Below are 11,892 nucleotides of genomic sequence, written 5' to 3'. Positions count from 1 at the left end.
AAGGACAAGAGGAACAACATTGTCATCCCATATGTGTCAGGCTTGTCAGAGAAACTCAGAAGAATTTTCTCCAAGCATGACATCTCAGTATACTTCAAACCAAGTCACACCCTAAGACAAAAACTGGTTCATCCCAAGGACAAACCCGCCAAACACAAGATCAGCGATGTAGTGTATGCTGTTCAGTGCAGTGAAGAGTGCTCGGACCTCTACATTGGTGAAACCAAACAGCCTCTTCACAAACGAATGGCACAACATAGAAGAGCCACCTCGACAGGACAAGATTCAGCAGTACATCTGCATCTGAAGGAAAAAGGGCACTCTTTTGAGGATGCCAATGTCCACATTTTGGACAGGGAAAACAGATGGTTTGAAAGAGGAGTGAAAGAAGCCATCTATGTCCACTGTGAACAACCATCATTGAACAGAGGAGGTGGATTACGTCACCAACTTTCCCCCGCTTACAGTGCTGTCCTGAGCTCCCTTCCCAGACGTCTCAACCCCCATTCACACCTTTGTTCCAGTGACCTCAATAGGCCACAGGAAACAATAGAGCGGAGTCCTAAATTGGTTTCAACTGAAACCACTGATTAAATATGACCCACGCCCCCTTCACACCTGGGCACGTGTGTTCAAGCACATGATCAATAGAGGGTCATAACCACCTCCAGGGGACTACGCCCACAGGGGTTTAAATACCTGGGTCTCTCCACCATTTGGTTGAGAACTGAAGAAGCCTTTCGGATGAGAGGTGAAACGTCTTCAAGAAACAAAAAGAAGTCCAGTCGCCTTTTTCAAGCTCCAGAGACAATTATGAACTTTACATCAGTTTTAAATACTGGCACATAGCATCTCTTCTGGTATTTGATATTTTTAAGATGATCTGAGAGCTTTTTTGCTACAGGCGATCTGAAATGTTGAAGGCTGCAGTTAAAATACACTCACAAGAGACTTTTCAGTAACCTAGGAGAGAGCTTATGTTTGGCATTCTAATTTGGATTAGATTAGGTTACAGTTTAAAAACTGATTAAATATTTTGTGTGAAAATTTTTTTTTTTTTTAAATGCTTAAACTATACAAGTATAGCGATTTTTTTTTTTTTTTTTTTTTTTTTTTTTAAGGCACTACACGTGGTTTCTCTTCCTAAACTAGCCAAGTTAAATAGGTTCATTCAAAAGTAGATGTCCTGCTTCAGTAGCCTGAAACTGCTGTTTATTTTTAACACTCCCTGACATGCTGTTAAGAAAATGTTAGTTGACAATTACCCAAAGAAGGCTTCTCCTGTTGCTGCATCTCCAGAAGAGGAAATGGATGTTAATGAATGCCTGTTGTATAAACAACCATATTTCTAAAGTTAAAGTAGCTGACCTTCATTTCCACATAGCAGGCAAATCAGTTACACATCCTACATAGCTAACTGTGTGAATCTGAAATATAACACAGTGTGGAAGGATACAGCTACAGAAAAATGTGACTGTGTGCGAATATTCTGCAAGAGGTGCAAATGTAATACATGAAATGAAAAGAAACAAGATTTATTTTTTGAATAAGACTCCTGACATAATTCACGCATTATGTTTAGGGGGGAATGCAGTCACTGCAGAAGATAAGAACCACATACACATGTTGCATTGCTGATTACTGCTAAAATAAAATCAGACTAATAAAATACTATAAATAAAAAGATTTGGGTTATCAATACATGATTATATAGTGCAGTAAAAATTATCTTTTACTGTGCCAGTGTCTGTCGTGAAACCCACGATTAAACATGAACATATTCGGCTTTAATGAAAAACCTGTGAAGTACCTTTGCTTCAACATTTTACAACCTTGCCGGAAGCCCATGCTTGACCACAACTAGTAGAGCTTTGCTTCTTTTATGCAATCATTACAGGGATTAGCTAGTAACTCCATTCATCCCTCCATCCATTTTCTTCCACTTATCCAAAGGTATTAAGTCCGTTATTTTATTCATACAGCTGAAGGTCAAGTAATTCAGCAGTTGACTCATCATACTTCGTTATTGAATTCAGATTTTTTTTTTTTTTTTTTTAAATCCATGCAGCTGTTAAGTGTGACTCTCCCAAATATCTAAATCATGCTGCAGCCTTGAGGCATGCTTTGTCTGCCAGTTTCTCTGCAGGTTGACATCAATTTTTAAAAAGGAGGTCAAGGTAAAGATTGCAGTCGCATTTCACATATTAATTATCCTCATCTGCCATCCTGAACCTCAGACTGGGACGTACACTCCTGCTGGCAAGGGAACAGAAATTAAAATGCTTTTAGAGACATATTTGATAAGTTTTGCTCGAAACCTCCCAGTGAATTCAACAAACCCAGGAAGAAGACAAACTCTTGTTTTGATCCCAGAGATAAACTTGATTGTGACACCAGTTTAACATACAGTATATCACAAAACAACTGAAAAACACCTGAAGGAGGAAAACTCGGCAGACATTTTAGCAGCTCTGTGTTGCCTGTGGTGCTTTGAGCTAAACGCTATGATATGCATGCTGACATGCTCAAAATGGCAATGGTACGTTTAGGTATCTAAGTTTTAATATGTTAGCAGTACTTCACAAAATTTAATTAATTGTATCATTAAATTAATTGTATTTCATCCTTGGGGGGGTCCATTACGCAATTTATCAGGACCATGCATATCTGTTAATGTGTGATTAATGGCAGTCAATCCAATAATTCTAAGAGCCAAAAATTTTATACTCAGTGGAATTAAAGAAAAAAAGTAGGTGAATGTCTCCATCAGACCAGACAAAAGTGTGACAATGGACTGACAGTTATAGTCACATACATATATAATATACTGTACACTATATATGTGTGTGTATAATTTTTTTAAAAATGTATCCAATTCTGAACAAAAATCACATTTGTTCAAGATTTAAAATACATTTTATGTCTGAATGAATAAAATAGACAGTGGCATTGTCTTATTAATTATAGATACATATATTTTATAACCACCAAATACTGTAAACCTATAACAAGTTGGTGAGAGTTGGCCTATTTGCAGTTGGCTAACATCAACACCATTTTTGATTAAACATTTTTTAGATTACAACACGAGCTTCCTTTATAATCAGTGTCTGAGTTGCCCAGGTCTCAAAGAAAAGACAACCTGTCCATGAGACACCCCTGTGTCATTGCTTCCTGAGCGGCCCGTCTTCCACTGAATGATTCGACGTACCATGGCACATAAATGCACACTAGTTTGTCGTATTTCAACTCACAGACCCATTTTCATTGCTAATCATTGACACAATTCAAATGGGGATATTTTTGTCAGAAGGATCTCCACTTCACCCATTAACTCAGGAGGACATCCTTTTCAGTTAAGCAATACAAAGTGGTTAGGGCTTAAAGCTTTAAAAGGGATCAAGAAGCTCATTATGTTGCGGCAAGCATCCACAGAAACTCCGTGAAGCTGCTTCCCCATTTTGCATTTGCAGCACTTGGTAGTAAAAAGGGGGAAAAAAATAATAATTTATTGAAAGTTTCACTGAGCTACATCAATTTTTCACTGAGCTCAAGATGTTTGTGGATGAGCGGATTGTAACTCTGTTCAAAAGAAATGCCCATCACACGCTCACTTACTGGAGTGTTTTCTTTAGCTTTGGCCTCTGCATTGCTTTTCTTGGACCTACGATTTTAGACTTGCAATGTCAAACAAACTCACAACTTAGTCAGATTACCTGGGTATTCTTTGCTCAGCAGTTCTGCTTATTGATTGGCAGCTCTGTTGGTGGTGTTTTCAGGAGGACGTAAGTATCACAAGCTCACAACTAAAGTGTTATCTCTAGACTTGTCTGTGCAGTTGTTCTACATGCATGAAAGACCTGTATTTCTCCCTTTTCTTTCCTAAAGGTTATTCACTGCTCTTGCGGCCTTATTTGTTTCTGCTCTTATCATCTCTGTAATATTTGCCATCATCCCGCTGTGTAATAATGTCCTCATTTTGGCCATCGCCATGGCTGTGTCTGGTTTGGCAATGGGCATCATTGACACCATTGCTAACATCCAACTGGTGACCATATATCAGAAGGACTCTGCTGTTTTCTTACAGGTGAAAGAGTACTGACATGATCATATTTAGTGAGTAACTGATAGCAGATTCAGACATATTTGCTTTTTCTATCAACTGTTACTGAGACAAATCCATGAGAATTTTTGTAAAAGATTCTCAGTAGGAGCATATTGTCAAGTTAGCTGCTAGTAATATACTGTTTTCTTGAAAAACTGCAGTAGGTAACGTCCTTGGTCTTTCTACCTTTTTTGCAGGCTCTTCATTTTTTCATTGGGTTTGGCGCCCTGGTGAGCCCCCTGATTGCAGATCCTTTCCTGTCAGAGACGGGCTGTGGGAATCACACAGGGAATGAGACTGAGGTCATATATCATTTCAGAAGCATGCTGAGAAACAGTCCCATTGTCGAGCACAGCATACCTCTGAACAACCTGTCCCATGGGGTAGAGAAAGAGGAGTCCAGCGTGCAGTATGCTTTCTGGATCATGGCACTTATTAATGTAAGACCCTGAACAGATGTACATTGAACGAGAAGGAGTTTCTTATTATATTATTGTTGTTTCTTATGATGAGAGAAGGTAGAGAAATTGAATAATTGTGTACTTTCAGCTGCCTGTGCCCATTGCAGTCCTGTTACTGATGTATCGTGAGCAGCTGATCCCATGTTGCCCCAGTGGCACTCCACGTCTTTTGGACAAGGATGAACTAGCAATGGAGAGCCAGCAGGGGGCCGCGGACCCAGCTGTGGAGCAGGATGACCATGAAGCTGGGGGTAAGCATATAGAGGGAGAGATTTTTTTTGCAACAGGACTTGTATTTTAAAATGGAAAATGCATAATTTTCTTGAAATTTCACCCAGCAATAAATGGCACTTTGTGTGTACCATTCTGTCATTTTTGTGACTTTTTGCTCTGCCACAGGTCATGGGAGTATCTTTAGCTGCTGTCAGAATGATAACCTGCGCGAGCTGCCTGTATCCTTCTTTATGATTCATATTCTTGGAGGGATGGTGCTCTTTATGACTGATGGTATTGTGGTGAGTGAGGGGTGCAGATATATGACATCATTTCACCTATTATTTTTACACATAAATTTTTATGTGTACTTACAAAAACTGCTCCACATAAATCCCAGAAAGTAGGGCATGTGAAAGAACCTGGATTTTCATTGCAGGGTGCATATGCCGGCTTTGTATATACCTATGCTGTGGCACCACCGATGTCCTTGCCTCATAAGACAGCAGGTTACCTGGCCAGTATCTTTTGGGCAGCTATAACTGCCGGACGTTTGCTGTCCATACCTCTCTCATATCGTTTCCAGCCTGTGAAACTGCTCATATTCAACCTGGTAAGGCCAATAAAACATTTAGAAGGCCATCATCACATCCCATTGCATACACGATAGAAATAAAATGTGCTGCAAATGTCAAACACTGTGATACTAATGCTAAATGGAGCATATTTGCTTTTCTTTGTTTTTACAGGCCGGAGTTATTGTTATTGTGTTGATGCTGCTTATTTTCTACACTAGCAGCATCTTTCTGTTTGTCGGGACCTGTTTATGTGGCTTCTTTCTGAGCAGCATATTTCCTTGTATGCTTGCTTATACTGAAGACATCCTTGACTACCAAGGTATGATGAAGTGTCTTTTGTGCAATAAGAATAACGCAGTAGTGCAAGAGTAGAAGAAATAAACCATGCATGTATTTTTACAGGATGTGCAACCTCTGTCCTGGTGACTAGTGCAGGGATGGGAGAGATGGTAATGCAGGTTCTGGTTGGCTCAGTAAGTGTGATAACTATCTTTGTTATTAGAGAGAGAGGGAGAGGGTGCAGAAGTTGAAAAATAAGCTTTTAATTGCAAAAAAAAAAAATAAGCCCAGTGGAGATTTAAGATTCATGTTCAGGAGTTTAATTTTGCTGTCTCATCCACAGATTATTCAGACTGAAGGCAGCTACAGCTTCCTGCTGTGTGGAATGATAATTGCCTGCATTGGTTTTATCCTCTTTATTGGTCTCCTGCTGTTCCATCGAATGCACAGAGATTACCTCACAGGTACAGCATCAGCGAGAATCCTCATGCGCTCCTTTTGAAATAAGTAACTGTAGGTGTGCTGAAGGTTTGTTTGTTTGTTTTCTTTGCTCATTAACCCCCTCTCCAAACCCGCCCTACCCTCCAAACAGGAACCTCAAAAAAGTCAGCCATGGTGGAAGAGCCAGCAGCAGAGCAGAACGGGACGGTCCAAACAGAACAGAGAGAGAACGAAGAGAATAGCCGAGAAATACAGACTAGTCATCAGATAACTGAAGACTAGTCGAGATGAAGTATTACAACAATCAAATACTTTGTACCAGTGTACTTTTTTTTGTTGATATTGTATTTGCAAAGCAGATAGTGTACTGTTATTATAGATGATGGTTTGGCCTCTTAATTTTTTATAATTTTGGTATAATGGACACATTTTTCTGTTTTCTGATTTAACCTTATTAACTGTTTTTGGTATATGTGTATTAAAATATGGCAAGTACAAGAGTTGTTCTGGTGCTGTTAAATTGTTTATTTTCTTTTACACTCAAAGCCTCAGGTTTACATTGTTTAACATCCATCCAACAGGAGGACAAGTTAGTCTATGAGAACGGAGACCAAGTGAAGTGGAGTCATCCAGCCTTTGAGCAGTTAGCCAGTAAATCTGTAACTAACTATAATAAGAAAAGTAGCAGCGGCATTAAGTTGGTCTTTCCACTGTTGCAGTTGTAGTACTAATTCTTGTTTGCCAGGTCCAGGTACATGTTGTTAACCTTACCAACCCAGAGCCCACTGTCCATGGTCAATATCATAAGCTGTACTGCCTACTGCCTCCCTTAGTTGTGCTCATTCTGGTTATTGGTGGAAGTGAGGCACAGGCTGGAAAACTCCACAAATAAATAAAATTATTACTGCCTAATAGCTCTGCTTTTTCCTCAGGCTTTGTAGGGGGGCCCGAACCTAACTCAGCTTACACTTTAACAGAGCAAAGTACGCCCTGCACAGATCAACACGTTTCTAATGAAATGGATTCATCATTATCATCAGTAATAAATCGACTACACATTCTGTTCCAGATTTAGGCTGCTTTTGAGAACAATAATTGTTTGGTATTGTCCTTGGCTGCAAAATAATACCCAGGTAGTCATCCATATAATTTGTCCACACCACTGCACCTCCAAACTTACTTTTTGTCAGCAGGTCAACCTTTGGATGACCAGCAGGGAGCGATATAGACAGCCTCTTTACTGTTGTTACAAACTTGATCTCAAGACCTTCATCAGGAAAATGGGACATGAAATATAGCAAATCTAGAGCATTTGTTCTTTTCATATTTCCTCCTGTAGCATACAGAGACATTTTTTCACACTTAATATGTACTGAATACTTATTACCTAATCTCCATAACCCATCATTTTTGCTTAGAAGTTCAGTATCTCATCACAGCCAAACAGATTGCCATGACAAATGGAAAATAAGTATGCTCTGTGTGTCTGTGCCCTTGATCTGGAAGTTCTTGATGTTGTCATAGCCCATGGTTATGCTGTGCTTTCTCCCTGTAGTCATATGGCACATCCCGAGGCTGACTCCAAACCTTAGTTACTTCATCTGTCAAACAGTCACAGATTTGTGCTTTCACACAGCAGCACAGCAATGACTGTCTCAAACATCATTAATTATTTAATCAAGAGTCTCTTTTACTTTAACAAACCAACTTATTCTGTTATTATGCATGTTATTGTTCATACTGAATATCAACAATAATCTACCATCAACGAGCAATCCTTTTTTCTTATATAAATCAAAGTTTTAAAAAGTGTGTTGTCTTGTGTTACTTTCAGAGAGTTCCAGTAGCAGCACAGTAGCAGGGTTCCTTACAGTGAATATGTGAGAAAACAAACAAAAAAAAAAGCTTTTTATTTGGGACTTCCTAGCTTATCCACTAAATCATGGCACAATCCTGGAACAAAGGAACTGGAAATATAACTGTCTGGCATCTTGATGGGTTTTGTGCATTTAGCTGTAACCACCTACATAAACTGCTTGTGTATGCTTTACAGAAGACCAATTTTCCATGAACATATTCAAGTACCCACCACAGTTAAATAGCCACTCTGAAGGGCATCTGAAGAGACTGCACTCACCAGCTATAGTTTCTCAGGAGCCACAGAAGTCATATGTCATGAATCTGGTCATATTCAGGGCCTTAGTTGTGACAAACAAGCGCTTACCAGTGCGACAAGCAGAGCAGGAATCAGTTTTAGAGCTCGTTCATTCAACTGCAATCCACTACAATGCTTCAAATGCTTACTGGTTAAGCTCCGAAATCTGATAAGCATTTGTCAGTGGTGTCCTTTTCAGTCAACACAGCAGCAGACATAAGAAGACAAGCCTTGCTATGCTGCTTGGTCTCATTCTCAAAGGTAGGTTCCATCTCCCGTTGAATGTCAGCAGATATCAAATATTTAGCGTTGAACTTCAGATTTCATGATTTTTAATATGTTCAGGTTGTGAGCTGGACACCCCATGGGGTTTTATTGTGACATTTTGTCACATTGCTATCAGGTACAAAATTATTTAAAGTTTACTGAGAAAAAAAGTACAAATGGGGTAGAAAACTAGACACTGCAAATAAATAAATATAACATGAAAACAAAGTAGTACTGCTTGTCCTCAAGAGGGCATTGTCTGATGGCTGGCTAGTCCCAGTCAATGTCAAACTCATCCTTCCTCAGGAATTAAATGATTGAATTAATGAAGATCTGATGGTTGGCAGAACTTTTAACTATTTGTGAGAAGTCATTGTGTGAATGTTACAGACATGACATTGATTAAGTCAGAGACAGCACAAAAATGAGGGATGGGGTGGAGTTGGGTTTTAAATTAACTGTGGGCAGGCTAAAGCAGCTTAAACACAGAGAGCTGCCAATTAGTTGCATAGAAGGGTCTCAGCAATCTGTACATTCTTTTACCCTGCAGAGCCAAAAGTTTCATCCAAGGAGTCTTGCTATTTCTGCAAGTGGATACAATATTTTGCACTGCAGTGACAACTAAACCACTCCCATGCACCTAACTGTGTAACACATTGTTCTTTAAGTGAAATACTTTATTTAAAAAAGGCACAAATTTATTTTATGTACACCCACGTTCTTCTGGCCATTGAATTGACTTTAAAGCTCGATATTTTTCTACTCATATGAACAGATTTCTATTCCAAATGGTGGTAAAGACATAGAGAAGAAGATGAGGATAGAAGCATGGGTTGGTGTCACTGGACAAATAAAGGTGACTTGTGCTGCAACCATTCTGTAAAGCAATACACAATGCTATAATAAACCTTTAAAAAAAAAAAAGAAGAAGCACTTTGAAACCAAACATGCAATGCAATGTGATTTAAACCATATAAACAAAAGATGAGCAGATGCATTGTAGCCTGAGTTACAGTTTACAATGTGCTCTCAGTTTACAATAGTAAAACTAATGTGTACTAGCAGTAGATCCAGTGTTATCAAGTTAAAAACTACATGTTTATCTTTAAGTGACGACCAAATTAAAGTGGGGATATGATGTGATGCATATGTGAATCATTAACAATAATTATCAGGAGCACCTACTGGACTGAAACAAGAACAATATTTCGACATACAGCAGCATCTCCCAGTTAGTACTTTTCCCATGACTACGTCCTACTAGGAGGTCAAGTCACTTTTATACACACTCAATTTAGTGAAACTTACTAAGATGCAACATCTGGCAAAATTAGTTTATTTACTAAAAAAAAAATTAAGAATGTGTGACTGCTTATCAGGAGTCTGCACAGGCACACTTAGTCTTTGTGTGAAAGACTCTTCTATCCAAAGAAAGTAACATGTTCAGCAGCAAACGCTGAGTCCATTTAAAACATCACAACAAAAACCTCAAAAGGCCACTGATAAATTTGTCAAAATTGTTTGTTTGGAATGTAGAGCTATATTTAAAACTCTCATCTAAGAGCTTTTACTCAATATATCTAGAACCTGTATAATAAATGACAAAGCTATGCAGAGGGCGGAGCAAAACAAGATGAAAGATGGATGTTTATGATTTCACTAAAGTGCAGGGATTAATGATATGAAATATGCCTTTGTGTCATGCAGTAAATTTTATGTCACTGTTGAGCGGTGACATAGAACATTAGGAGTCAACTCACACAAACAACAGACAAAATTGCCTTTGAAAACCTATCTAGGCTGCAGATATGTGATGATAAATATGTCTGACAACTCTAATCACGCCTAAAGGAGGGTCATGATATGTCATAAAGAATGATTTGCATTCAAATCCAGAACACTCGCAGGGTAAATGGAGAACTTATCTAGTCATTTCAGCTCCTATTATAATAACCTTCTATATCTTTAACTGTTTATATAATTTTTAAAGAGCCGCTGTCAGTGGAAAGCACCTTGGCTGAAACAAGAGACTGGAAGCAGAAGTAAAGCCTCTTGAATTTCCAAACAAAAACTGCTTCTCCTAATGTAGCTGCAAAAAAGTCAAAAGTCAAACAAATGTCAAGCAGGCTGAAAGCAGGATGTTTCATTTACGCATTGATTTTCTTTGCTACAAGTAAAAAACAGTCCAGTTTAAGGTGTCACTGTGGGCATTTTGTCATTTCTAAAGAGTTCATTTAGTAGCTTACTTAGGAACTATTTCCAAGGGGTACAAGTCAGAGACCAATTTGTCATGTATTATACATATACCTACATTATACATTTATCACTTTAAAAAAATGAACTCAAATGGCCTAAATATTCACAAACCTGAAATGAGTTTCAGAGTATCTGGTAGAAGTGACGCTTCAAGTGTTATATATCAGATGTATAGTTAAAAAAGGTTTTCAAAAAACAGACTTGTGCATGTGGGTGTTGCAACCCCACAGCTACTTTAGTCACGAGCACATGGATGCATCAGCAGGATAGTTCCCTTTTTCTGTAGACTGAGTTAAACCACAATAGCATCATTAAAGGTTCCTCCCAAAATTGTATCACAGATTTTTATTAACAAGGTTTTATTTTTAATTATTATTATTATTATTATTATGGGGCATGATATTCAATGTGAATTCAGTGTACTAGTGTTTAGTATTTTGCTAGCTTTCTCATGTTGAGATCGGGGCTCTCATGAAAGTTTTCAAATTATTCTTGTGACTAAAAATCTAAATCTTAATCAAATCAAATCTCTTAATTCTTAATACCTTTAGATACTATAAAAAGAAAATCTGTTATTTGCTACAGCTAAAATACATTAATAAAAATCAAAGCATAAATATCTTCTCTACAACATGAACTGAGACATAATTAAGCTACCACTGAAATTCAACAGTAAAAAATGTAATGTGTACATAAAATATTGAAGCCCATAAAAGAAAACTCTGCGAGGGTAATCTTTTATGATAATACTGGCATCAGTTACATCATCATTTAGCCATTAGAATGCATAATGGCACAAAATGGCAAAGAATCAAATTAGAGGAATGAAAGCCTAAGGAAAACCAGACAAATGCAATACATGTGAAGCAGTGGGAGGAAGGATAATATTGTTTGTCCCACAGCAATTCATATCTTCAAAATATTTTCAAATATTTGAGAAAGTCTGATGAGCCTATGCAACAGACTGTTGATTAGTGAGCAGGAAAACAACAGGATTTGGCAATCAGTCTGTACATTATGTGGTCTGACAGGCTGGTATTTAGTGCCACCTACTGTTTCAGGGAATATTTCAGTCTGAAGTTCCCACAGAAGGACACAATGTTGGGCACTGATTCCAAAGAGATGACAAAGGAATTT

General features: G+C 38.2%; 1 protein-coding gene across 1 annotated transcript; it reads left to right on the top strand.

Annotated features, from left to right (window-relative positions):
• Positions 1 to 3,261: 3,261 nt before the first annotated feature.
• mfsd4ab (major facilitator superfamily domain containing 4Ab) lies at positions 3,262 to 6,467 on the top strand. Its single transcript, XM_030734416.1, has 10 exons — positions 3,262 to 3,785; positions 3,889 to 4,087; positions 4,303 to 4,545; positions 4,655 to 4,817; positions 4,966 to 5,081; positions 5,219 to 5,392; positions 5,529 to 5,676; positions 5,760 to 5,830; positions 5,980 to 6,100; positions 6,229 to 6,467. The coding sequence occupies exons 1-10, from the start codon at positions 3,556 to 3,558 to the stop codon at positions 6,357 to 6,359; spliced, it is 1,596 nt and encodes a 531-aa protein (XP_030590276.1). The 5' UTR covers positions 3,262 to 3,555; the 3' UTR covers positions 6,360 to 6,467.
• The last annotated feature ends 5,425 nt before the right edge of the window (positions 6,468 to 11,892 follow it).

The sequence above is a fragment of the Archocentrus centrarchus genome, chromosome 7, assembly GCF_007364275.1.
Source record: "Archocentrus centrarchus isolate MPI-CPG fArcCen1 chromosome 7, fArcCen1, whole genome shotgun sequence".
In the NCBI taxonomy this organism is placed as follows: domain Eukaryota; kingdom Metazoa; phylum Chordata; class Actinopteri; order Cichliformes; family Cichlidae; genus Archocentrus; species Archocentrus centrarchus.
The sequence above is the reverse complement of the archived record's forward strand: the minus strand, read 5'-3'. Positions and strand labels throughout refer to the sequence as shown.